This window comes from Microcaecilia unicolor, chromosome 2 (assembly GCF_901765095.1).
Source record: "Microcaecilia unicolor chromosome 2, aMicUni1.1, whole genome shotgun sequence".
Taxonomy (NCBI): domain Eukaryota; kingdom Metazoa; phylum Chordata; class Amphibia; order Gymnophiona; family Siphonopidae; genus Microcaecilia; species Microcaecilia unicolor.
Genome location: NC_044032.1, coordinates 288,625,905 through 288,653,796, shown reverse-complemented (window position 1 = coordinate 288,653,796; position 27,892 = coordinate 288,625,905). Strand labels below are relative to the sequence as shown.

The window sequence follows — 27,892 nt, the reverse complement described above, 5'->3', positions numbered from 1 at the left end:
AAGATAAATGCCTGTATAGTGAGTTCAGTCAACCTAAATCAAAATAAGCAAAAATCTGGTAAGTCATATGAGGGAAGACCTGCTTGGTTGGTGACATTTCTCCATGGGAGGTGCTGCTGGGTGTGAGCAGCTAAAGGTCTGTGGGGGAGTAGTAGGGTTTGGGTTTGATAGGTGCAGTGGGAGAGGGAGGGTTGGGAGACTTGGTCTGGAGTTATTACAGTGAGTTCTGCAACAGAGTACTATGGCACAGTCATTGGGAACCAAAGGTTTTAATTGTGGGGTGGTAATGTTTAATGTTAAGGACCTTAATTCATGGTACAAGCAGAGTTTTCTTTATAAGCTGGGAAAGATGCTGAAAGCCAATATTATATATATTCAGGAAATGCATTTAAAGACATCAGAAGAATAATTGCTATGAAACAAAGTGTACCCCAATGTGTTCTTGGAAGCTAACAGTTTATAGCCAAAAAAGGCAATGTGGGGATATTCATTTTTGGGCAACATGTGATTGAGGTTAACCTCCAGATTCTATATGGCGCTCTGAGCTGAACGCATAAATTGGGCATGCCCAATTTGTGCATGCAACTTAACTGAATAACGAGTCAATCAGTGCCAATAATTGAGCAATAAGAACAAATTATCGGTAATTAGAATTTACAATGCACATTCTTTTAGATATATTCTATAAAGAGTGGCGTGTAAATTCTACTGCACGGACCTGAAAAATGGGTGTGGCCATGGAAGGAGCATGGGCAGGTCGGGGTGTTCCTGTAATTTATGTGTGTTGTTACAGAATAAGGGGAGCCGTGCCTAATTTATGCATGGGGATTTATACCAGGTTTTCACTGGTGTAAATGGTCATGCCTAAATGTAGTTGCGGTTTCCCGCACTAAATGCTATTGTATAAATCAGGGCTGTGGAGTCAGAGTCGGCAGCAATTTTGGGTACATTGAGTCGGAGTCGGCAAAAATGTACCGACTCAGACTCCTCATACATTTGAATAAAGTACTTCTCTGCTGTGAATAAAGCTTAGTACCTAGTTGTTTCACTAGTGTGAAGTCCAGCTGAACTATTTTGCTGGAGAGCTTCCCTCTGCTCAGTCTCCCTTTGCATTTACTGACCTGCTGTAGAGCACCTCCTCTCTGACCCCACAGTAAACTTAAGCTCCAAGAGAAGATCATTCAGCACACACAGATAAGGCAGCAGAGAGACTCAACTTCCTCTCTCTCTGCAAGAAGAGCTATATATTTTAGAGGAAGTGGCACACCATTCACAACGGCAAAAAGAATGTCAGGAAACATGACAAAGTCTGCTGTTTATGAACACTTTACAATACCAACAGATGGGAAATATTATGTATGTCAATGTATTATAGAAGATGATGATGGTGAAAAAGCATGTGATGCAAAAATTAGCAGTTTCAGTGGTTATGAAAAAAATGCACCTACAAGAGCATCAAATTTAAAAAGACACTTGCAGCGTTTCCATCCTAAAGTGTTAGAAGCTGTGAATGAGAAAGATAGCAATGAAAACATTCCATCTACTTCAGGGTCAATAAAAGATCAGAAATCTACTGGAGGCCAGTCACAACTATCAAGATTTTTTACAGCTGACAAAGTTACTATAACAATGACACCAGCAAAATTCAAAAACCACATCATTGAAATGGCAATAAAGAATAGTATGCCACTATCTATTTTTTCACAACCAGCCTTTTTAGGCTTAAATGGAGAAATGGCTATAAAGCTTGGAGTTTCTCTGGAACGAGAAAGTATAAGGAAACTTATACTTGAAGAGGCCAAATGTAAGAAGGAAGAACTAAGAAAAAGTCTGAAGGGACGTTTTGTCTTTATTAAAATGGATGCATGCACACGTGACAGAGTCAATTATTTTGCAATTAATGTTAGATTTGCTGATGAAAACAAAAAAAACAATAACCCGAACATTAGGAGTAAAGGACACTCAGGTACATCATACCAGTGAGTATCTGCAGAAGTTAGTGAAAGGTGTTTTAGAAGATTCTGAAATTAAAAAGGAACACATTCTATGTATTGTAACTGATACTGCTTCAAATATGTTAAGCACAATTGAAAAAATGAAGGAAGTTGATGAAGAAAGCAGCATACAAATATCAGAAGATGACAGTTCTGCAATTCAAGAAAGCTGTGAAAGTTTGGATGATATTGCTGAAGAAGCATCTAAGGTTATTACCATTCAACATATGCGTTGTGCTGTTCATACTCTGCAACTAGCAATAAGAGATGGATTGAAGGATCTTCATGCAGCTACACTAATTAGCAAGTTGAGGCAAGTATCTGTTGCAGCCAGGATCCCTAAAACAGATGCTATTCTGAAGAGACGTGCTGGAAAAGGAGCCATTTTGGATCAAGCAACGTGCTGGGGAAGCACTTACTTGATGATAAAGCGTTTGCTTGAACTAAAAGACTTTCTTGAACAGCTGGAGAATGTAAATATGTTTCATTAAAAGAAAACCAGTGGGCTCAAGTTACAGAATTAGAAAGGCCACTTTCTTACCCTTTTGCTGTTACCAAGAAGCTGCAATATGAAGATTTAACCACCAGGTAAATTCTTCTTGGAATGGAAGGGCTTGATATATAACCTTAACAAAAGTGGGGGGTTAATTGCTGATGGCATTGTATCTTCAATGAGGAAAAGAGAGGAGCTCTTGCTGGATAATCAAATTCTCTTAGCTGCTATTTATGTTGATCCAATGAGCTGAATTTTGTTGAGCAGTGACTAAATTGCTACAGGAAAACAGGCACTCTATGACATAGCAGTTCGCATGAAAGGGTTGCTACCTGAAACTCATAAACCACTGGATGAAGCTAAAACTATAAATACTGGTGGTAATGGTAACTCAGGTTCATCCACTTCAAATGAAGAAGAGAATTTTCAAGCCTATTTGGACAAAATGGAAGCTTCAAAAGCAAAGCGATGTCGGTTAAGCATGGAAAAGCAACCTGTAAATGTCCATATAAAGAAATTCATGCAAGAGTTTTTTTTTTTCCCATTCATTTTTATTGAAACAGAATTAACACAGAGTTACAAGATTGTAGGTACAGCGTTTATGCAAGAGTTTTTTAAAGGATTAAAAGAAGTGGAAAAGTTTGATAGCTCATCAAAACTGACTATAGAAGAAGCCATCATTGTTTATCCAGAGATTGTCAGTGATGCAGCTAGAACCGTAACAGCAATGCCACCCACCCAAGTCAGTGTTGAAAGACTGTTTTCAGCACTGAAAATAATCAAATCAGATTTAAGGGCTTCTATGAAGGAGGATCTGGCAGAAGCAATTCTGTTTCTAAGAACAATATATTAGTTAATTTTGGATTATGTTTAACAGCTATTCTACAGCTATATATGCCAAGTTTAAATAATATATAAGTTGTTTTAGGTTTTCCAAATGTTTTTGGTTTATGTAGGTTAACTTTGATTTTGTTCTAATTTCCAAAGGATGTTGTTCTAGAATTTCCAAAGGATGTGGTTGTTCCAGATTTTTATACTTGCTAATGCTATGATGACTTTATACTTGATAAAAAAACAATAAACATAACCTTGTTTTTTTATGTGTGTTTTTTTGTTTAAACTTTAGGATTAATGAATATTTATAGTTTCTTTAATAAATAAAATAAAAAGTCACAATGACATAGATTTTAAACCCAAACATTAACATGCAGCCTTGCATGCTGCACTCATAGTAACATAGTAGATGACGGCAGAAAAAGACCAGCACGGTCCATCTAGTCTGCCCACGATAAACTCATATGTGTATACCTTACCTTGATTTGTACCTGTCTTTTTCAGGGCACAGACCGTATAAGTCTGTCCAGCAGTATTTCCCGCCTCCCAACCACCAGTCCCGCCTCACATCACCGGCTCCGGCACAGACCCCGTATAAGTCTGCCCTCCCCTATCCTAGCCTCTCAACCACCAACCCCTCTTCACCCCGCCACCCAATTTCAGCTAAGCTTCTGTGGATCCATTCCTTCTGCACAGGATTCCTTTATGCCTATCCCACACATGTTTGAATTCCGTTACCGTTTTCATCTCCACCACCTCCCGCGGGAGGGCACTCCAAGCGTTCACCACCCTCTCCGTGAAGAAATACTTTCCTGCCCGGAGCGCTGCCCTTGCCCTGGATCCTGTTGCTGTGACGGTCTTGGGATTCAAAATGGCCGCCAAGAGTTGAAGCGGCCTCGCAAGACTTCAACTCTCGGCGGCCATTTTGAATCCCAAGACCGTCACAGCAACAGGATGCAGGGCAAGGACAGAGCTCCGGGCAGGAAAGAGGGGGCTCTTTCCTGCCCCAAAGAGGTCACTAGACCACCAGGGCAGTAGATCGTAAGTAAGGGGAGGGGAGGGGAGGTGACGGGGGGGGGGGGGGCAGGGGAGGGGAATATGTGACAGGGGGTGGGGCGAGGATGTGAAAGGGGCGGGCAGGGGGCAGCACGTGTCCTTTTTTTGAGAGAACAAAATATGGTAACCCTACCCCTGGCACACCTCAAACCCATGGCCATTTCAGAAAATATGCTATTTAATAGCCTAATACCCTTTTCAATTAGCTTTCAGAAGCCAAAACCTCCTGCCTTAAGTCAGTATAATGCTGTTATGGTATCCTCTCCTGACCTGAGGAAGGAAGTGTTGGTCTCTGAAAGCTAATCAAAAATGTTTTAAAATCAGTGAAGGTATCACCTTATTTTCTATTTTGTGTTTTATTTGCATTTATTAACTTTATTAACACAACTATCACATTACTTTATCCTAAATTAAAAATACAATTATTTTCTTTACCTTTGTTGTCTGGCCATTTACTTTTTCTAATTGCGTTGCTCTCAGTCTCTTGATTTTGCTTTCCTTTGTCTTCTCTTAACTCTCTTGCCAGGGTTTCTTGTCTATTTGTCATTTTTCTCTCCTTTTTCTTTATTTTCTTCAATATTTTTCTGCCTCTCTCTCTGTCCAGATTTAATTCATTCTTACTATCCATTCTTTAATTTCCTTCTTTTTACTTCATCTACCTATGGGTTTTTATCTTTTCCTCACCCTTGTTCTCCTCATGCCCCTTCCTCTTATTCTCCAGTCTTTCACTACTCTGTCCTCAACCCCTTTCCATCTAGCAGGTCCCCTCTTTCTCTCCTCATCCTTCCAGTGTCTCCCCTCTTTCTTTCTGCATCCTTCCATCCAGCGTCTCCTCTCTTTTTCTCCCTACCCTTCCATCCAGTGCCACTTTTGCGGGAGACTTGGCAGGTCTGCTTCTGCTCCATTTCCAGTCCTGTCTATTCCTGTCCTCCTTCTCTTTAGCTTTAGTCCCTGTCCTGTTTGTATTGAGTCCTGTCTGTTCCAGCCCTGCTTGTCTTTAGTTCAGTCCCTGTCCTGCTTGTATTCAGTCCCTGCCCTGCTTGTATTCAGTCCTGTCTGCTCCCGCCCTGCTTGTCTTCAGCTTCAGTTCCAGTCCTGTCTGTCTTCAGTGTCAGTTCCAGCCCTGCTTTTTCAGTCCTGCCTATCTTCAGCTTCAGTTCCAGTCCCACCTGTCTTCAGCATCAGTTCCAGCCCTGCTTGTTCCGGTCCTGCCTGTCTTCAGCTTCAGTTCCAGTCCTGCTTGTTCCAGTCTTGCCTGCCTTCAGCTTCAGTTCCAGTCCTTTTTGCTCCAGTCTTCTGTTTTCAGCTTCAATCCTTGTTAGGGGTGGTTTGCCTGCTGCAGCTGGTCACCGGCAGTGGCCCAAGGGCTCACTACTCATGAATCCATGACAGTTCAAAACTTGTGAGCAGTTATTTCCCGAAACGCTCCAGATGCTAGTAACAAGTGTTAGATAGTTTTAATGTTGTTCTTTGTTTTGGTTATCTATTATTGCTTGCTGTACCTTTTCAACTGGTTTTTCAAACGTTCATTGTTTTACTGTAACAATAAACCTATTAATTGATTGGCTCTGCTGTCCTGGACTGACTAAGAATCCTGGTGGTTTATGTTTTGGGTCTGTGAGTGCTTTCTAGGAACTGTGAGACCCCAGGGAGTGTAGCCCCAGTGTCCTAGATATTACTGGGGGATAACGTGGGTGGGAGACTCGCCTAGAGGCAAGTGGAACTTAGTGCATGGGGTGGAGAGTTGGCTAGTATACAGCACGTTCCTAGGTGCAGATGGGCCTGAGCAGTACTGGGGACAGACCCTCTAGGTAGCCATGGGGTTAACCCCAAGTGAGTGCTAGGAATTCCGTGACAGCCTATTTATTCTAATTTAGTAAAAAAAAGAATTTAACTAAGTCAAAAGCAGCCAATAAATCAAACTGTAATAACACAACCTGACAGCCAGTACTAAGCAATGTTTTAGCCTTGGAAACTAATGTCAACAGTAAAGTGTCTGTGCTATGTAAAGTGTAAAAATCATACTGCGATGGATGTAATATGTCAAAGTTGCTCAATAATTAAGTAGAGAAGTGTGGTAGCCGTGTTAGTCCACTCTTAAGGTTATCAATAGAAATCAAATAAAATAAAACATGGAAAAGAAAATAAGATGATACCTTTTTTATTGGACATAACTTAATACATTTCTTGATTAGCTTTCGAAGGTTGCCCTTCTTCGTCAGACCTTTGAAGTCATAAGTACATAAGTACATAAGTAGTGCCATACTGGGAAAGACCAAAGGTCCATCTAGCCCAGCATCCTGTCACCGACAGTGGCCAATCCAGGTCAAGGGCACCTGGCACGCTCCCCAAACGTAAAAACATTCCAGACAAGTTGTACCTAAAAATGAGGAATTTTTCCAGTCCATTTAATAGCGGTCTATGGACTTGTCCTTTAGGAATCTATCTAACCCCTTTTTAAACTCCGTCAAGCTAACCGCCCGTACCACGTTCTCCGGCAATGAATTCCAGAGTCTAATTACACGTTGGGTGAAGAAAAATTTTCTCCGATTCGTTTTAAATTTACCACACTGTAGCTTCAACTCATGCCCTCTAGTCCTAGTATTTTTGGATAGCGTGAACAGTCGCTTCACCTCCACCCGATCCATTCCCACTCATTATTTTATACACTTCTATCATATCTCCCCTCAGCCGTCTCTTCTCCAAGCTGAAAAGCCCTAGCCTTCTCAGCCTCTCTTCATAGGAAAGTCGTCCCATCCCCACTATCATTTTCGTCGCCCTTCGCTGTACCTTTTCCAATTCTACTATATCTTTTTTGAGATACGGAGACCAGTACTGAACACAATACTCCAGGTGCGGTCGCACCATGGAGCGATACAACGGCATTATAACATCCGCACACCTGGACTCCATACCCTTCTTAATAACACCCAACATTCTATTCGCTTTCCTAGCCGCAGCAGCACACTGAGCAGAAGGTTTCAGCGTATCATCGACGACGACACCCAGATCCCTTTCTTGATCCGTAACTCCTAACGCGGAACCTTGCAAGACGTAGCTATAATTCGGGTTCCTCTTACCCACATGCATCACTTTGCACTTGTCAACATTGAACTTCATCTGCCACTTGCACGCCCATTCTCCCAGTCTCGCAAGGTCCTCCTGTAATCGTTCACATTCCTCCTGCGACTTGACGACCCTGAATAATTTTGTGTCATCGGCGAATTTAATTACCTCACTAGTTATTCCCATCTCTACAGTGGGGGAAATAAGTATTTGATCCCTTGCTGATTTGTAAGTTTGCCCACTGACAAAGACATGAGCAGCCCATAATTGAAGGGTAGGTTATTGGTAACAGTGAGAGATAGCACATCACAAATTAAATCCGGAAAATCACATTGTGGAAAGTATATGAATTTATTTGCATTCTGCAGAGGGAAATAAGTATTTAATCCCTCTGGCAAACAAGACCTAATACTTGGTGGCAAAACCCTTGTTGGCAAGCACAGCGGTCAGACGTCTTCTGTAGTTGATGATGAGGTTTGCACACATGTCAGGAGGAATTTTGGTCCACTCCTCTTTGCAGATCATCTCTAAATCATTAAGAGTTCTGGGCTGTCGCTTGGCAACTCGCAGCTTCAGCTCCCTCCATAAGTTTTCAATGGGATTAAGGTCTGGTGACTGGCTAGGCCACTCCATGACCCTAATGTGCTTCTTCCTGAGCCACTCCTTTGTTGCCTTGGCTGTATGTTTTGGGTCATTGTCGTGCTGGAAGACCCAGCCACGACCCATTTTTAAGGCCCTGGCGGAGGGAAGGAGGTTGTCACTCAGAATTGTACGGTACATGGCCCCATCCATTCTCCCATTGATGCGGTGAAGTAGTCCTGTGCCCTTAGCAGAGAAACACCCCCAAAACATAACATTTCCACCTCCATGCTTGACAGTGGGGACGGTGTTCTTTGGGTCATAGGCAGCATTTCTCTTCCTCCAAACACGGCGAGTTGAGTTCATGCCAAAGAGCTCAATTTTTGTCTCATCTGACCACAGCACCTTCTCCCAATCACTCTCGGCATCATCCAGGTGTTCACTGGCAAACTTCAGACGGGCCGTCACATGTGCCTTCTGGAGCAGGGGGACCTTGCGGGCACTGCAGGATTGCAATCCGTTATGTCGTAATGTGTTACCAATGGTTTTCGTGGTGACAGTGGTCCCAGCTGCCTTGAGATCATTGACAAGTTCCCCCCCTTGTAGTTGTAGGCTGATTTCTAACCTTCCTCATGATCAAGGATACCCCACGAGGTGAGATTTTGCGTGGAGCCCCAGATCTTTGTCGATTGACAGTCATTTTGTACTTCTTCCATTTTCTTACTATGGCACCAACAGTTGTCTCCTTCTCGCCCAGCGTCTTACTGATGGTTTTGTAGCCCATTCCAGCCTTGTGCAGGTGTATGATCTTGTCCCTGACATCCTTAGACAGCTCCTTGCTCTTGGCCATTTTGTAGAGGTTAGAGTCTGACTGATTCACTGAGTCTGTGGACAGGTGTCTTTCATACAGGTGACCATTGCCGACAGCTGTCTGTCATGCAGGTAACGAGTTGATTTGGAGCATCTACCTGGTCTGTAGGGGCCAGATCTCTTACTGGTTGGTGGGGGATCAAATACTTATTTCCCTCTGCAGAATGCAAATAAATTCATATACTTTCCACAATGTGATTTTCCGGATTTAATTTGTGATGTGCTATCTCTCACTGTTACCAATAACCTACCCTTCAATTATGGGCTGCTCATGTCTTTGTCAGTGGGCAAACTTACAAAATCAGCAAGGGATCAAATACTTATTTCCCCCACTGTAGGTCATTTATAAATACATTAAAAAGCAACGGACCCAGCACAGACCCCTGCGGGACCCCACTAACTACCCTCCTCCACTGAGAATACTGGCCACGCAATCCTACTCTCTGCTTCCTATCTTTCAACCAGTTCTTAATCCATAATAATACCCTACCTCCGATTCCATGACTCTGCAATTTCTTCAGGAGTCTTTCGTGCGGCACTTTGTCAAACGCCTTCTGAAAATCCAGATATACAATATCAACCGGCTCCCCATTGTCCACATGTTTGCTTACCCCCTCAAAAAAATGCATTAGATTGGTGAGGCAAGACTTCCCTTCACTAAATCCGTGCTGACTTTGTCTCATCAGTCCATGTTTTTGTATATGCTCTGCAATTTTATTCTTAATAATAGCCTCCACCATCTTGCCCGGCACCGACGTCAGACTCACCGGTCTATAATTTCCCGGATCTCCTCTGGAACCCTTCTTAAAAATCGGAGTAACATTGGCTACCCTCCAGTCTTCCGGTATTACACTCGATTTTAGGGACAGATTGCATATTTCTAACAGTAGCTCCGCAAGTTCATTTTTAGTTCTATTAATACTCTGGGATGAATACCATCAGGTCCCGGTGATTTACTACTCTTCAGCTTGCTGAACTGACCCATTACATCCTCCAAGGTTACAGAGAATTTGTTTAGTTTCTCCGATTCCCCCGCTTCAAATATTCTTTCCGGCACCGGTGTCCCCCCCAAATCCTCCTCGGTGAAGACCGAAGCAAAGAATTCGTTTAATTTCTCCGCTACGGCTTTGTCCTCCTTGATCGCCCCTTTAACACCATTTTCGTCCAGCGGCCCAACCGACTCTTTGGCCGGTTTCCTGCTTTTAATGTATCTAAAAAAGTTTTTACTATGTATTTTTGCTTCCAACGCTAATTTCTTCTCAAAGTCCTTTTTTGCCCTCCTTATCTCCGCTTTGCATTTGGCTTGGCATTCCTTATGATCTATCCTGTTACTTTCAGTTGGTTCTCTTCTCCACTTTCTGATTGAATATTTTAACACCCAACAGAAAGGACTTAACAAGGACCTGGGGTTCCTAGCCCATTATTATAAACCATAAAGCTGTATGTCTCTGTTGATCACCCCACCCCTCTCCTATCCACACCCATCCTGTTAGAATATCAATGATATGCTTTGATGTCCCCATGCATACCTCCGACCCACCCCCATCCTCCCACCCTGTCAGACTGTCATAGTAATGCTTGAATGTTTTCACTTATATACACTGTCAGCTAGCACATTTGCTTATTTTCGATCTGACGAAGAAGGGCAATCTTCGAAAGCTAATCAAGAAATGTATTAAGTTATGTCCAATAAAAAAGGTATCATTAATTTTCTTTTCCATGTTTTATTTTATTTGATTTCTATTGATAACCTCAATAATTAACAAATTATTTGAACAACTACAGTTTCTAGAAATTTAATTTAGTGAACAATGGAATGTTGGCTATAGGTTGGTAACTGCTTGGTAGGGTTAGGTCTAAACTTTGTGATTTTGGAATTGGAGTAAGTATATCACCAATAGCAGTTTAGAAATTGCCAGTACCCAACACTTTGTTTACAAATGTTGTAATCCAAGATATAATTTCTGTAGGATTACGGAGTAAAAAGGCTGCACAATTGTCTAAAATGCAAGAGCATTTAGAAAGGGTTTTTAAAAATATATATATATAGATAATACATTATCCTAACTAATAAAAACAAATGTGGACCAATATCTGTCTACAACAAACTCTGTATTTGTCATCTTGTGTATTATTAAATGGTTATTAGACTTGTGGGATACTTGAATTAAAGACTGCCTTAACAATATAACCTTTTCTGAAAAAATATGTTGCTAAAGATTTAACACCTAGTTGCATTTCATGTTCTGATAATTTAGTTCTATTTGTTAATTCATGTAACAATAATTTTTTCTTGATTTATCTCATGCTTGTATTCATTAATTTGTCATTTCCATAAATTTTTATCTAAAAGAGAGCCAGATTTGTGCCACTTTCATTCTAACCTATGACATCTTTATTTTTGCATGTGCAGCTGTAAAGTGTAACAAGGTGAGCATTTAGATTTAGAAGATGTCCTTGTTTTTGTTGGAGCAATTGAGTCAAGGGTCTGTAAAATAGTCGAGTTTCAGTGATTTAGTGAAACCTCAGGGTCCATTTCAGTCTCAATAGTTAGCAAGTTTACTAAAGACATAGAGGGATCCATAGGCGGTCGGTGGCCCAACTGTTTGGGGAGGCTAAAGGGGGTGGGGTTAGGGGTGGGGCCAGGGGTGGAGCTTAAATCCATAATTGTCTGATAACACGCAGAAAAAATAAATAAATAAAAAGTCACAATTAATACCTTTTATTAAATTTAGATAATAGATATGTATCATATGTCAAATAATAAAGTGGTTGCTCAAAGCATATTCTAACCACAATCGCTCAACTGCAAAACACTATGCACAACTTTGTCCAAAAACACACTCAGAACCTTACTGTACCATAAATATTATACTGGGCAGACCTTAATACACCAATATACCACCCATACGGAAAATGCAGACTGTCAACAATATGAAACAAGGGATCATATCATCACAATTCTCGTGTAGAGCCACAGAACACTCTAATTCATGTTTAATGTGGGATAAAATGCCATAAATAAGTAAATAAATATAAACTTTTAATGTTGAGCACCTGATTCTCAAAGTGGACATACTCCAAACACTATAATGAAAATAAAATGATCTTTTCTACCTTTGTTGTCTGGTGACTTTTTCTGATCATGCTGGCCCAGTATCCGTTCTGCTGCTATCTGTCCTCAGTGCAGGTCAGGAAGTCATCCTCTTTAAATATCTCCCTGGCAACCCAGGACACCTCCAGCCAACCCCCCCTGCTTTTCCAGCAGTAAGATAAATAAACCATAAACCAATTTCTACTACTGCTAGAGGGCTTTCACTGCAGCTCCTGCTGTGAGGATGGAGGTAAATCAACAATTTAATCCCCTCAGAGCAGCTGGACTCCACAGCTGATCCATTCTGCTGCAGCAGGGGGGAGGCTTAGCCTCTCCAAGCCTCTTATACCGGATGCCTATGGAGGGATCAATCTTTTTCCTTGATTTAAATGAAAAATCAGTGGTTTGATCATTTGTTCTCATTCTTGGAGATGTTATTTTACAGATTGCCTTTTAGCCAGCTACTTTCCCATGTACCCAGAAGGAAACTCATAGTTCCTCTTTTCTTTACTTATGGATTTTATGGCTATTGCTGGGGTTAATCTCCAGGAAAAGCCTCTCTTTTGCTCTCTGATTACTTGCTTTATCTACTAGTAAAAAAGGCCCGTTTCTGGAGCAAATGAAACGGGCGCTAGCAAGGTTTTCCTCCCCAACCCCTCCCCTCCCTTCCTCTTCATCGTTGTGAAGCCACTGACGCCATTGCTCCGCACCTCGTCAACGCACCTTCATCACCTTCTTCATTCTCAAGCCACTGACGCCATTTGCTCCACCCTCGATGTGTGACGCCATTGCTCTGCCCTCGACGTCATCACGTTTGACGCGAGGGCAGGGCCCAGAGACTGGGTGATTTCGGTGGCTTCACCACCACGAACCCTTCATGAAGGAAGTGACGTCAGTGGCTTGGCTTCAGTGACGTCAGTGTCTTCAGAACGTTGAGGGTGAGTTTTATTATATAGGATTGCAATTTATTAACTGCTTTCATGAAGAGATTCACCCAACGCTTTGAATTTGTAACTCTACCAGAATAGTAATATTTCTAAAATATTCCCAGCACCAAATACTTTCTCAATATTTTCCCTGCTCTCTAACTACAAGACTACTGGTGGAAGGCAAAGGCCCAAAGTGATGCATGACAAGCAACACTCCACCCTCCTTCTGCTCCAAGCAAAACAAAAGCAGACTTATAAAGTAGGTGGAGACTGCTAGGCATCAAGAGGGGGTGGACGGCAGCAGCTACCAATTGATTTGTGGTCTCAGTACAGAGGGGAAAAGAGTATGGGTGTTAGACGAAGGAAAAAGTGCAAGGACTGAGAAAAACAGTGACTGGCAGCATCAATTCTTATCCCATGGAGGGAATTCCAGCTACAACACTGCTTGTAAACACAATCAACTGCATATGGAATAATGACATGTCAGGGGAAGTGACCTTACCTGCAGGATACATATATTCTGCAATCTTAGTGCTCTACCAGGAGCAAGATTGGAAGTCTGTCCTTAGTACCAAGGAAAGTGACCAGCAGCTTTAATTCTTGCCCAATGGCTTCCTCTTGTAAGCACTTTTGCCTGCCACCAAATTATGTAGTTTTACACAATTATGCATGCACTTATTTTCTGGATGTACTTAGACCTCTTCAATAAACCTTTGTTAATCTTTTTTGTCATACACATGTTCATACTGATGTACCACAGGAAAGGCGAGTAATCACGTTCTGAGAGATAAATGTTCAAGTGAAATAGCAATGACACAAACACAGTTATGCTCTCCTGGAGATCCTAAGCATCCAGGAACAGAGTTGCTATTACCTGTTGAGTGTCTTGGTTAGGTAGCGGGTCCCATTTCGGTTTGCAAGGGATGGATATTTCTTTTGCAGGAAGCTCTGCTCATCCTGCAGCGTTTCACTAATACTTTTCTTAGTGTTGATATCATGCTGGCTCCTGTGTGCAGACAAGACACACAGGACTAGTGGGTGATTTGGGACATGCATATAAACAAAAGTTACGGCACTGCGGTGTAGCTGCCAAAGGTTGTACAGTTGTGGCTCGGCAGGGTTTATATTGAGGATGGAGATAAGGAACTTTTAATTTCACAAACACATGGAATCCACAGCACTGCCATTTCCATATACACAACTTGTTCCACCCTCATTCCAGCTCTGTACACAGAAAGCCTTATCCATTTTCACTTCATATTTTGACCGATTCCCATCTCAGCCCTGTCACACACAGAATGTCCCGCACACACTCACATCTTGCCCCATTCCCATCCTAGCCCTGCATCCATAGTGTACCCTACTTCCCTCTCAGTTCTGTACCAACAGCCTGTCTCACCCGATCCCAGCCCTGTAACTACAGCCTAACCAACCTCCATCTCAGCCCTGTACCACAAAGGCTGCCCCATACTCATCCCAACCCTGTACCTCTAACTGTGCCACCCCCATACTACAAGCCTACCAAATAGTCTGGCCCATCCTCATCTCAACTTCACTAAGTGCCACCTCCACCCCAAGCCTATGTCACACATGCTGTCAGCTGTCCTATTCCCATACCAGCCCCATCCCACCCTAATATAATGCCTGTGCATGCACAATCTGCAGACAACTCATGTCACTTTTGTTTTAGCTGGAAGAGTTGAAACTCACCTATTGATAACACCAATGATGCCCAGTTTCACTGGAATAACCCTCCCCATCAGAACATCCATGGCATCTGTTCCAGCATCCATCAAGTCCAGCTTAGTGATAACAGCTAGAGTCCTGCGACCTGCATAGAGAAACAATCTTTGTGCAAAGTAGGAACATATAGCCCTATTCACAGACTTTCAGACTCCACACATACTTACCATCACTGACATCTCATAAAATTATTGTCATCTACCATACACCAAAATTTTCACACATTTACTGTAACTAATCACTTCACGCATATGTGATCTCCAAGAACACCTCCAAACTTTTCATATACCCTCCATAAGCAAAATCACAAACTCTTCAAAAATCAACTGTCACCAATCACACCACAAAATCCTCATATACTTACCACCATCAACCAAACCCATAAGCCCCACATATACTTACTGCCACCAACCACATCACCAAACTCCTCACACATATACCGTATACAACAGCTAACAGTGTGAAGGCAGGGTTTTAACGTTATACAGGATACAAAAAAAAAAAAAAGATCAGCAAATAAGATAGTAGGACTGTAAATATCTAAAGGAGAACTGGGGTTATATATAGTGTTACTGATTGTCCTATTTTAATTAATGTAAATTGCACATTCTGTAAATGAGTAATGCTATGAAGGATTAGGTTGATGGTTACAGTACAGTCTTCATGAGGATCAGAACCTGGGCTGAGCAGCTAAGTTTGGTCCTCATTCTCCATTACCCATAGTGGGCATCAGATAAACCCTGTCTGCTTTAAACAGATACAAATCAGAACACTTGTTTCCACTGCTCTAAATAATAATCTTGACATTTAGGCTACATTTGGATTACATTCCAGAATCTGTTGGATGTTTTACCCATTAGGGTGGCCTTGCACAACCTAGATGAATAAAACATTTGGACAAACTTACAAAGCCTCAAAATGACTTGCTGTCAGACTAAATACGAACCAAGAGTGCACTGAAGGCTGGTGCAAGAACATTTGACCTACCTAAAAATACCATTACTGAAATCAAAGTTTGAAGTTCTTATTCTTAATCATCTATACAAATGTTTCCAGGAGACTAAAAAGTAAAAAAAAGAGGCAATATTTTATCCTAATACCAGCAACAGATCAACTGGTTAGAATTCAACTAGTAAAAGGAGGTAAGCTAACTAGAACACATTTGTTCTACGCTATTTGGAAAGTACTAAAAATTTGAAAGACTCAAGCTGCAAATGATCCAAAGGTCCACTTGTCTTCAATCAGAGTGATCAATCTGAGCAAATATGTATTTAACTAGGTTGAATGCATCTAGGTGAAAACTGCTCCCCTTAGAATAGTTACAAATAGACACAGGCATTCACGGTATGTGTCTTTCAGTCAGATTTGAAAAAAAGAGGCAGAGAGGTGTTTAGGTCAGAGGAGTACATGTGCATTTACATTTTCAAAGGCATATGTGTTACTTTACCTCTCAGCTAGCCACCTGCACAAAGAACTGCAACAAATGTATGTGGGTGCTTTGAACAATTTTCAAAGAGAATGCTTGCCTTTGAAAATCTGCTACAAGGTTTTCATATATCCAAGTACACTCGCATCTTGTAATTAGTTGACTATTCAGAACTGCCCCAGTAGATATAGGCATTTTTGATATTATGTCTAAGTTGGACTTTGGACATTTTGCGTTAAACGTCCAAAATCTGAATAGAAAACACTACCATGTTCAAAACCACAAAATAACATTTGTAACAAGGTGCATTTATATTTTAAGGCCATTTTCGGGGGAAAAAAAACCTACGTACAAGTTAAAAACGTAGAAAATCTAGCCATTGGGATATAGAAGAGTCCAGCATTTTTAGCAGACTGGTCCCCCAGACATTCCAGGAGAGCAATGGGGCACCCTAGGAGACACTGCTGTGGACTTCATATAAATGCTCCCAGATACACATCTTACCGTTGCTCCCTTATCTTGTCTGCTGAGCCCTCCAAAACCTACTACCCCCAACTGTACACCATCACAGTAGCCCTTATGGGTGAAGGGGGCACCCATATGTGGGTACAGTGGGTTTCTGGTGAGATCTGGAGGGCTCATAGCTTCCATCACAAGTGTAACAGGTAGGAGGAAGTATGGGCCTGGATACACCTGTCTACAGTACACGGCACCCACCACTACACTACTCCAGGGACCTGCATGCTGCTCTAACAAACCTGGCTATAACATCTGAGGCTGTCACAAAGGCTGATGAGTACTATTTTTATTCACATTTTCTGAAGGAGTGAGAGGGGTCATCCCCGATTCTGTCCAGTGGTCATCTGGTCATTTAGGGCACTTTTTTGTGCCTTATTTGTTCAGAAAACAGGTCTAGATCTCATTTTAGATATTGTAAACTCCTTAGATATCTTTATGATATGCGATATATCAGGAAAAACCCCATACATAAACATGTCCATGCATACAATGCGAAAAGCTCAAGACTGCATCAACCTGGTTGGGCAATTCTGGAGTCAGTTGGTAACACTACTCTGACCCCAACCAGGTAGATTCCTCTCTTTGTCTCTCCTTTTCATCAACTCCATCTCTCCTCCTTTCCCTTCCTCTACCCACTTTGCTTCTACCTTTACCTCTCAGGCTCCAATCTGTGAAGAGGTCTACTCCTCCCCTCAGAAGATGTTGCTGCTAATTCCAAGGCCATAATCAAAAACCAAAGATGACACCACTGCTGATTCCTCGTTCTTGGTGTCCAGTGGGAGGTGAAAATGATGCCAACCCCTGCTCTTGGAGCAGTTTCACCAACCATAAAAATCCAATCATCCCAGGCAAGCGCATTTTCAAAACCCTGTATATCTATATCAAACTGGATCATGCAGTTGGTTTATGTGCAGCCTTGCAAAAGTCTTCACACCACTGTACATTTTTCACAATGAGTCCATTTTTTTTAAATTGGAAAACATATTCTCCGAGAACAAGCAGGACACAAAGTCCTCATAGCAACACTACTCCTGCCTAGGTTTCTACAACTTTACAGAAGGCTCACCCTGTATGGGTGCCACGAGACTGCTTCAGTCTTTCATTTACTGTGGAGCCAGTCAGACGAGCATTTTCCCACACTGCAAGTTTTTATTTTGGTATCCTGTCACTCTCATACGGTGCTTTTCCTGACAGAGCCTTAGCCAGGTTTTTCAGATGTTTCCTTTATTTTTTCCGTTCTGCTCTATGCAGGCCTTATTAAGGTTTTGAGCACCTAGTCAGGTAACTTTCATCAAGCTGTTTGATTTTGCTGCAGCTATTTTTCCAGATTAACATGTCCAAAAAGAAAGCCCCAGTAGTTTTAAAAAGTGCACCCAGTGCAAAAGGACCATATCCAGATACTCAAAATTGATGCCTGCAATGAAAGCAGGGCCAGTGATTGGGGGGGGGGGGGGGGGGTGGCAAAGAGGGCAGCTGCCCTGGGCCCCATAGCTCCAGGGGGCCCCCGTGGGCCAGCATGTCCTCCCCTTCTCTCTACCCCTGTCCTGTCCAGCGTCTCCCTCACCTTCCCGAGCTAGCTTAAAAATATTTTTTTCTAAGCAGTGGGTTTGCAGTGCAGGAGCGATTGAAACATGCTACTGTCGGCAAAATTCAGCCTCCTCGGCACTCTTCCTCTGCCCCTGTGGTCTGCCCCACCTCTGACACAACTTCCTATTTCTGCTTGGGTGGACCATGTCGGCAGAGGTCGAATTTCACCAAACGCAGCATGTCTCAATTGCTCCCGCGCTGCAAACCCTCTGCTAAGAAAAAAATATTTTTAAGCTAGACCGGGAAGGTAATGGAGATCCCGGACCGGGGTAGAGAGAGGGAAAGACATGCAGCCCACGGGGCCCCCAGGAGCAGCTGATTTTGAACTAAACTAGGGGGGGGGGGAGATAGGGTTCAAAGAGAGGGGGAGATGCCAAAATGAGGGTGGTGGGAGGAGGTGAAAGGGAAGAAACAGGTTTGGAAACAGAACAGAAGGAGAGAGATGGTGGACAGTAGCATGGAGGGAGGCAAGAGAAGGGGAAAGACCTTGAACCCAGGGTGTGGAGGCAGGCGGACAGAGATACTGGATGGGAGGGCAGTTGGGAAGAGAAAGGAAGAGATGGTGGACCTGGGGGTGGTGTGGAGATAGGAAGAAAGAGATACTAGATGGGAGGGCAGTTAAGAAGGTAAGGGAGATGCCGTACTGGGATGGAGAGAAGAAGGGAAAGACATGCAGCCCACGGGGCCCCCAGGAGCAGCTGATTTTGAACTAAACTAGGGGGGAGATAGGGTTCAAGGAGAAGGGGAGATGCCAGAATGAGGGTGGTGGGAGGAGGTGAAAGGGAAGAAATAATGAGCTTGGAAACAGAACAGAGGGAGAGAGATGGAGGACAGTAGCATGGAAGGAGGCAAGAGAAAGGGAGAGATGTTGGACCCAGGGTGTGGAGGGAGGGAGACAGAGATACTGGATTGGAGGGCAGTTGGGAAGAGAAAGGAAGAGATGATGGACCTGGGGGTGGTATGGAGAGAGGAAGAAAGAGATACTAGATGGGAGGGCAGTTAAGAAGAGAAAGGGAGAGATGGTAGACCCTGGGTGGTGTGGAAGGAAGAAGAAATGCTGAATGGGAGGGTATTCTGGAAGAAAGAGAAAGCAGCAGGAACTGGGGATGGGAGGGAGGGAAGGAAGAGAGAGGAAGAAATGTTGAGTCTGGGGGGTGGAAGGGAGGGATAGATGAAGAACAATGGGATTGAGGGAAGAAAGAAATGCTACATCAATGGAGAAGGGAAGAAGAACAGAAAAGAGAGGGAGTAATGTTGGACCATGGGGTGCGGAGAGAGAGGAGATGGACCCGGGGTGGGGGGGAAAGAGATGAGAGAGAAAGATACTAGGGGGTTGGAGGGAAAGGGACAGGGAGATGTCAGGCAATGAGGTTGGGGTGGGCTACAAGAGTGGAGAGAGGAAGAGGAGATTCTGGAAATGGTGGAACCATGTGGGAGAAGTCAAAAGGAGGTGGCAAGATGATGAGAGAGGTGAATAGTCAATACAAAGGTGGTAGTGGGGAGTAGATAGAAGGAAATGGGGAGTAGATGGAAGGAAATAGAAGGCTGGGAAAAGAGTGAGATGGGAAATGGGAGAGCTAGGGACTGAGAGGAGATGGAAAATTGTTAGGTAGCTGAAAATTAAAAAGAAGAAAGGTGAGCTAGAGAGAGTGAAATCTGAGTGGACAGAGACAGAAAAGGGAAAAAAAGGGAAGAAATAGCTGAAAGGGAAAAATCAATATGTTAGAGAAAGGTGAAGTGAGGGAATGGAACAAGAGAAGTTAAAATAATTCCATTGCTGGGTCACTCTCTCGTACTCGTTCTGCTTTGTAGAGTCTCTGAGGTGTGAGTGGAAAAATTTCAAAGGGATACATGATTGCGCGTCAAGCCCAAGCATAGAGTTATAACAGTCCCAGGTTTCTGTTGCCAGTGAGCGTCTTGGCAAAGTTTGAACATAATGTTTTAGCTGCATACAGGCAAAGATATCTTGCTTGTGGAGTTTATTCTCCCCACAAAGGTCTGAAAAGGCTTTATTGTTCCCTGTTCTGATACCTCATGATACAGGTATTGAATTCCCCGAAATGCCCATCGCAGAAAAACCTTCAAAGTGCTGCCCACTGGGAAGGAGGGGTTCCCTTTTATGGGTAATAAGGGAGAAATTGAATTGGTCAGAGAAAAAAAATTTACATAACCAGCGCCACGTCTGGCACAGAGGTCGGAAAATGGGAGAAACTGGACACAAGTTTGCCACTTGGCCCGCCGGGGCTTGAAGCCAATAGGCAAAGTGTAGAGGTTCAAACCAGCGGGTCTCTGAGGGGGTGTTAGAAACTGGGAATTGCGAAACCAGTCCGAGAGATGGCGCATACAGCCAGCCACTGAAAAGAGGCAAAGATCTAACAGTCCCAAGCCCCTCTTGTCTCGTGGTAGCAATGCCCTCGAGATGGACATGTGGGTTCTCTTCCCCTGCCAAAGAAATTTGTTTAGCTGTCTTTGCAGCCATCTCTCGTCTTTATATTTTAAAGACAGGGGTAATGTTTGAAAAGCATTTACCCAAGTCGGAAACATAGCCATGTTATATAGTGCCACCCGTCAAAGTAGGGAAATAGGTAAAGATTGCCAACCTTGTAGGGCCGTCGCCACTCTATTCTTCAAAAATTCCATATTTATTGAATAAAGTGTGGGTAAGTTCACTGGGATTCTGACACCCAGGTAAGTTACCCTGTGCGAGGCCCATTGCAATTGAAATGTTCCCTCCCAATTTTCCTTTATCTCCGAATGGGAAGGTAAAGCTATGGACTTCTGCAAGTTGAGTACAAAGCCTGAGGAAAAACCCGAACTCATCAATGACTGACAATAATCAAGGCAGTGAGCTCTGAGGGTATGTTAGTGTTAGAAACAAATTATCTGCAAACGCCAGCATTTTCACCGTCTGGGTTGGAAGCAGCACTCCGGAAATATCCGGATCTGCCACCATAGTGCACAGTAATGGTTCCAAATACAGAAAAACTAGCAAAGGGGAAAGAGGACATCCCTGTCTCGTGCCCACCTGGACCTCCAAGGGGGGGGGGGGGGGGGGAATTTAATTGTATTGACCAGCAAGCGTGCAGTCGGTCCTTTGTATAAAGCTTCTATAGCTTAAAGGAATCAGCCCCACGAAAGATAATACCTGGAACAAATAATCCCAGCGCACCTTGTCAAATGCCTTTTCTGCATCTAGGCTAACCATTAATAACTGTGTATTTGAATGGCACTGAGCTATTGAGAGGACCTTGTGAACATTTATTACCGAGTGTCGGCCCCGCACAAACCCCACCTGGTGGTCCCCCACCAGGGAAGGAATGTGGGGCGCCAAGCGGTCTGCCAACACTTCAGCTAAGATCTTAAGGTCTACATTAATCAAGGAGATGGGTCTGTAGGATTCCACACAATCTCGTGGTTTGCCCGGTTTAGGGATCAATGTAATTAGGGCCTCATTTTCCTGGGCAGAGAAGAACCCCCTTTGCACTACCGTGTCATAGTATTCAATAAGTGGGCCACAAAATTGGGGAGGGTAACATTTTATAGTATTCGGCCGAGAAGCCGTCAGGTCCCGGGACCGAGCCTAGAGGAAGAGATTTGAGCACCTGTTGTATTTCCTAGGCCCGAAGTGGCAGCTAGTGTTGGAGTCCCAAGGAAATTAGAGACTGAAAGAACTGGGGTGAGTAAGTATTTGGACCATATACTGTGCACAGGTAGAAGCTTTGCCCAGATATGGTGATGTGAAGCAGGACCACTCTTCCTTCTGCATCTTTGTAAATAAGTCTAGAGTGACATAGGAGGCCTTTTTTTTTTATTAGAATCGCCACGCCACTTCTTCTGTTACCGGAAGAGGAGTAATAACATTCTCCCACTCACTGCTGCCTTAGTTTCTCATGTTCTGAGTCTGACAATTTAGTTGCCTGGATGCAAGCGATGGACGCTTTGTGGTGTTTGAGCTCTGCTAAAATCTTGGAGCACTTTACTGGGGATGATATTACAGAAACGTTCCAAGAAACAAGACGAATGGTAGAGTTACTCACTCAACCTATATGCCTGAGAAAAGCCTACTGATCCCTGAACTATCAAACGATTCTCCCTAGGGGCCCAGGAAGATATACACACCTTTAACGGGTCATATCCTTTCTCTCCCCATAATAGCCCAGATAATTTTGTCATAGAGATTAGTGATCTATAAGGTCGCTCCCTTGTTTGTTGGTCTCCACTTTGTATGCTATACTCAGATTCCTGAAGCCCTTCCCCACAGCTTTCCCTCCCCGCTACCCACTCGATCTCTGCACCCTCCCTGCCCCCTCCCTTCTCTTGAACCCTGAACATCCCTTGGGTTAACATACAAAGACTATCTCTCTCAATGAAGAATAGGGCTAGGGAACGTAAAGATGCAAGAGAGCATAGAAACCCTTCCCCCCCTTAGTAAAACAATCATCATTAGTATACACAGAAACCAATAGCATATAAATTGACATTATTTTCCAACCTGTGTGAACAACCTCAGATAACTCCCAACTCTATTAAGTCACTGTTTCATGTCATTTCCAAAGTTTGTAGCCAGGCCACTGCCTCCTCAGATTTGGAAAAAGATAGCCACCAGTTGTTATGCTGTACCTTCAGTATTGCAGGATATTGTAAGGACAAGCGGATCTTTTTCGCCACCAGTTGGGTACATACTATAGAAAAGGCCCGCCACTTAGTGGAGAGCGCCAGCAAGTAGTCTTGGAAAATTCTGATTGCTTGCCCCTCGAATTGTGCGTCTTCCATTTTACTTTTGTAGAGACTTAGTATTTGGGCTTTCTGTGAATATCGATGAAATTTTGTAATCACCACCTTAGGTTTGTCAGCACTGGGTCTCGGGGGGGCCCACTCGGACTCTGTCCAAGTAAACTGCCCCCTGGGCTCCCGCTGTGGAAAAGCGTGCAAGCAGCCAGGTCTCCAACATGGTGGACAAAGAAGATTCTAGAACTGATTCAAGGAAGCCCACAAATCCAAGGTTCTCTCATTGTGCTCTGTTTTCTAAATCTTCCAGCTTGTCCTACTGAGCACGAGTTAAAGCATCAAGACGTTCTAGACTTTCATTCTGCGTTTGTAACACATCGTCCACATCTGAGACCCTGCATTCCAGTTCTCCATTTCGGCGAGTCAGTTTTGAGGTACTTTGTGCAATACCCGCTATCTATTCAGAGAGTTGCACAAATCTAGAGTCCATAGCTCTTACTACTGCCTCTGTGAGTTCCGGTATAAACTCCGCAGAGGTCGGCTTAGTCGGGGAAGAGAGCACCATCTTGTCCTCACCCTGCTTCACCCGGTCTTGTCCTTTGCGCGGCGGTTTGGTCGACATTTGTGGTGCTGATGCACTCAGATATTTGTACACAGACTCCTAGACCCATGAGGTGTGTTTGTTAGTCAAAAAGGTTTTTCCATTGGTGTAGAAAGTTGGTGAGAGGGGTGCATGTTCTCGCAGCGGGCTAAAACACATCTGCTGCTGCTCACAGCATCACGTGACCCCCAATGAAGTACAATTTTATTTCTCCAGTGTTGCAGTACTTGCCGAGTTTAACTTCTTGGGGTTCCATTTTGGTGTTCATATTTCTAATCTGTGATCCCTTGTTCTGTAATTGATGAAGGTCTGTCTGTGTTTAGTACGTGAGGAAGTCATTTAAGGTTGTGTGTGGTAATAATGATGGGTAGGGAAATCGAGGGGGGGGGGCAGGGAAGAGAGGCGATTAGGGGCCCCCCTCCTTAATTTCTGCCCTGGGCCCTAGCATGTCTAACACTGCCCCTGAATGCCAGGGGTCAGACCGTGATCCTTCTCATTGTAAATTCAGTTCACAGATGTCCAAAAAAGGTTATCTGTAGTCATGAGAAATAACACAAATGAATTTTTGACAGAGAAAAATTCTGTTGACTTCAACATCTCAAACATTGGTCTCCATGCGTCCCAGATTGGTAATGAATGCTAGGGATGTATTGGCATTGAGGTGTCTTGATGATTCTTGACATTGAGCATCATCAGAGCCCATGATGGCCAATGATTATCAGTCCCACCTGAAAAGGAGAAAAAAAAATCTGTCATCTTCTACGGCACAGAGGAACTACGATGCCAAAAGTCCATCAGCATTACACCTCTTCAGAGTGAGGTGCCTAGAACTTCAAGGTGCCAAGATTACAGGTGTCCTTGAAACACATACAAATGTGAGGACCATTCATCTTCCAGGACATTGAAAGAAACACATCAGCCTTCTAGGAAGATGTGGCTACTCCTACTGCTCTCCCATTCGTTTGTCAATGGTAGCCTTTGAGAAGCAGCTCATGAAGTAGCCTGGTCTAGAAAAAGATCTTGGAATAGTACTGGACACAAGAAGAAAAATGGCCATACATTGGATTTTTTCACATACCAGACCACATTGAGAAGACTCCTGAATCAGGCCTGTGGTTGAAACATAGTACTAAGTCGAGTCTCCAACCAATAAAACTCATTTGGGACTTTTACATTTATTGTCCTTGTCTCTTGAATTCATGGTCTTTTTCCACTGTTTACTACTTTCTGGAAGTTCATTCAAATCCATTTGAAGGTCCAAGACTTGTTGTTTATGGGCTACATCATGTGATCTCCTAAACCGCTGTTGTGCCATACACAATTGACACCCCAACCACTCGCTTTTAAATTATTTATATATTATGTTTTAATACACATTTATAATTTGTTTTATGGATAATATATTTTCAAAGTCAAATTGTTGATTTTTTTAAATATGTGAAACTAGAATCCTTGAAAAGCATATAAGCAAGACAAACAGCAAGCTAGTCAGATATTCCTGTACCAGCCTAGATACTACCATTTGTGTGTTCGACTGAATTTTTGCTGGGTAAATCTTTTTATGAAATACAATCCAGTTTGGTTATTTGATTGAAGTCCATGACATATCTCTTTCTGAACTTTTTGTAGCTTACTTGGATATTTGAATTGTCTCACATAGAGTTGTATGTGATCACTGTGATCTTCATTGGTATGTGTTGTGCCATAAGTTGATTTAATTTTACATTGTCTCTTTTAAATTGTTTATGTTCTTAAGTTATTTTATTTTGTTCTTATTAGTTTATTTTATTGTATTAACAGTAGAACCACTGATGTAGCCCAAAGTGGCAAAATGTGGGATTTTGTGAGACTCCCTGTTAAAAATAAAATATTTTAACCTACTGAACTGTGATCTGCTTTTCTTGTATTCCTGCGTGATATCTACAGAAAATCTATCCTCGCTTGGTTACCACCAGACATAATCAGGGACAGGGTTTTCACTGCCTCCAAAAGAAAATATCTGGAATTCCTATGTCCATTCTGGACAAGCTTCTGAGAGAAAGGAGGCTCAGCTTCTTCATAAAAATGCTGGCCTCTTATAACCTCAGATCATTAGGATAGGATACCATCTTCATCTATTCGACTTTCCCCCAAATTGCCCACTGAGAATATCACAGTCAAACTTTTGGCATCAGGAAGTACTTACAAATTAACTTTCTTCCCTCTTAGAAGCCAATGCAGTAGAGGAACGAGGACAGGGATTTTAAATCACGTATTTCCTGATTACAAAAAAAAAAGACCCAAGGGGTATGAACAAAAGTTCAAGATGATTTCCTTCATTCCATATCTATATAAAGGAGAATGTCTACATTACTACTACTTAACATTTCTAAAGCGCTACTAGGGTTACGCAGCGCTGTATAATTTAACATAGAAGGACAGTCCCTGCTCAAAGAGCTTACAATCTAAAGGACAAATGTACAGTCTGTCAAGTAGAGGCAGTCAAATTGGGGCAGTCTAGATTTCCTGAATAGAGCTATAAAGGTTAGGTGCCGAAGGCGACATTGAAGAGGTGGGCTTTGAGCAAGGATTTGAAGATGGGTAGGGAGGGGGCTTGGCGTAAGGGCTCAGGAAGTTTATTCCAAGCATAGGGTGAGGCGAGGCAGAATGGGCGGAGCCTGGAGTTGGCGGTGGTGGAGAAGGGTACTGAGAGGAGGGATTTGTCTTGTGAACGGAGGTTTCGGGCGGGAACGTAAGGGGCGATGAGGGTAGAGAGGTAATGAGGGGCTGCAGACTGAATGCATTTGTAGGTAAGAAGGAGAAGCTTGAACTGTATGCGGTATCTGATCAGAAGCCAGTGAAGTGACTTGAGGCGAGGGGTGATATGAGTATATCAGTTCAGGCGGAATATAAGATGTGCAGCAGAGTTCTGAATGGATTGAAGGGGTGATAGATGGTTAAGTGGGAGGCCAGTGAGGAGTAGGTTGCAGTAGTCAAGGCGAGAGGTAATAAGAGCGTGGATGAGAGTTCGGGTGGTGTGTTCAGAGAGGAAGGGGCGAATTTTGCTGATGTTAAAGAGGAACAAGCGACAGGTCTTGGCTGTCTGCTGGATATGCGCAGAGAAGGAGAGGGAGGAGTTGAAGATGACTCCGAGGTTGCGGGCGGATGAGACGGGGACGATGAGGGTGTTATCAACTGAGATCGAGAGTGGAGGAAGAGGAGAAGTGGGTTTTGGTGGAAAGACGATAAGCTCGGTCTTGGCCATGTTCAGTTTCAGGTGGCGGTTGGACATTTATTTTATTTATTTATTTATTTATTTGTGACTTATATCCCACATTTTCCCACACATGCAGGCGCAATGTGGCTTACAGAGAATTAAATAAGAGTACAAACTTAACAGTTTAGGCAAGCATAAAGAAGTGAGTAGGAGGGAAGAAACTAACAAAGTGAACTAGATAGGGTAAGGAACAAGGGATGCTTTAATCAACATGGTAAATTGAGGGGTAAGTCTTAGCAAAGAGGAATGTCTTTAACAACTTCTTAAAAAGGGCATGGTCCACTTGAGTTTTAAGGTGACGAGGTAACGTGTTCCAGTATTTGGGACTCCAATAACGGAAAGACGAGGCGAAGATTTTCTTATACTTAACTCCCTTACAATTCGGAAAATGGAGGTGGAGATAGGACCGAGCAGCAGGGTTGGCATTTCTAGGCGGAAGATCGCATGCAGCAATGTCAGATAGGCAGGCTGATACCTTGGCCTGGGTCTCCGCGGTGATGTCTGGTGTGGAGAGATACAGATGGGTGTCATCAGCATAAAGATGATACTGGAAACCATGAGATGAGATCAGGGAGCCCAGGGAAGAGGTGTAGATTGAAAAAAGAAGGGGTCCAAGGACAGATCCCTGGGGAACTCCAACAGAGAGCGGGATGGGGATGGAGGAAGATCCATGAGAGTGAACTCTGAAGGTGTGGTTGGAGAGATAGGAAGAGAACCAGGAGAGGACAGAGCCATGGAACCCAAGTGAGGATAGTGTGGCAAGAAGTAAATCATGATTGACAGTGTCAAAAGCGGCGGATAGATCGAGGAGGATGAGGATGGAGTAGTGGCCTCTGGATTTTGCAAGGAACAGGTCATTACAGACTTTAGAGACTGCTGTTTCTGTCGAGTGTAGAGGGCGAAAACCGGATTGAAGCGGATCAAGGATGGCCTGAGAGGAGAGAAAATCAAGGCTGCGGCTGTGAACGGCGCGCTCAAGTATTTTGGAGAGGAAGGGTACGAGGGAGATGGGGCGGTAGTTGGAGGGACAGGTAGGGTCAAGTGATGGTTTTTTGAGGAGAGGTGTGACTACGGCGTGCTTGAAGGTGTCAGGGACAGTTGCAGTGGAGAGAGAGAG

The 27,892-nt window shown here is 43.3% G+C and overlaps 1 protein-coding gene across 2 annotated transcripts in view; it reads right to left on the bottom strand.

Annotated features, from left to right (window-relative positions):
- Positions 1 to 27,892, bottom strand: part of LOC115463583 (dynamin-1-like protein) — a 165,130-nt gene that overhangs the window by 47,231 nt on the left and 90,007 nt on the right. For both annotated transcript variants that reach the window (XM_030194236.1, XM_030194237.1), the window contains exons 8-9: positions 14,626 to 14,746; positions 13,790 to 13,921 (exon numbers count right to left, since the gene is read on the bottom strand). In XM_030194236.1, coding sequence (XP_030050096.1) covers positions 13,790 to 13,921; positions 14,626 to 14,746 — 253 coding nt within the window. The remainder of the gene's footprint in view (positions 1 to 13,789; positions 13,922 to 14,625; positions 14,747 to 27,892) is intronic.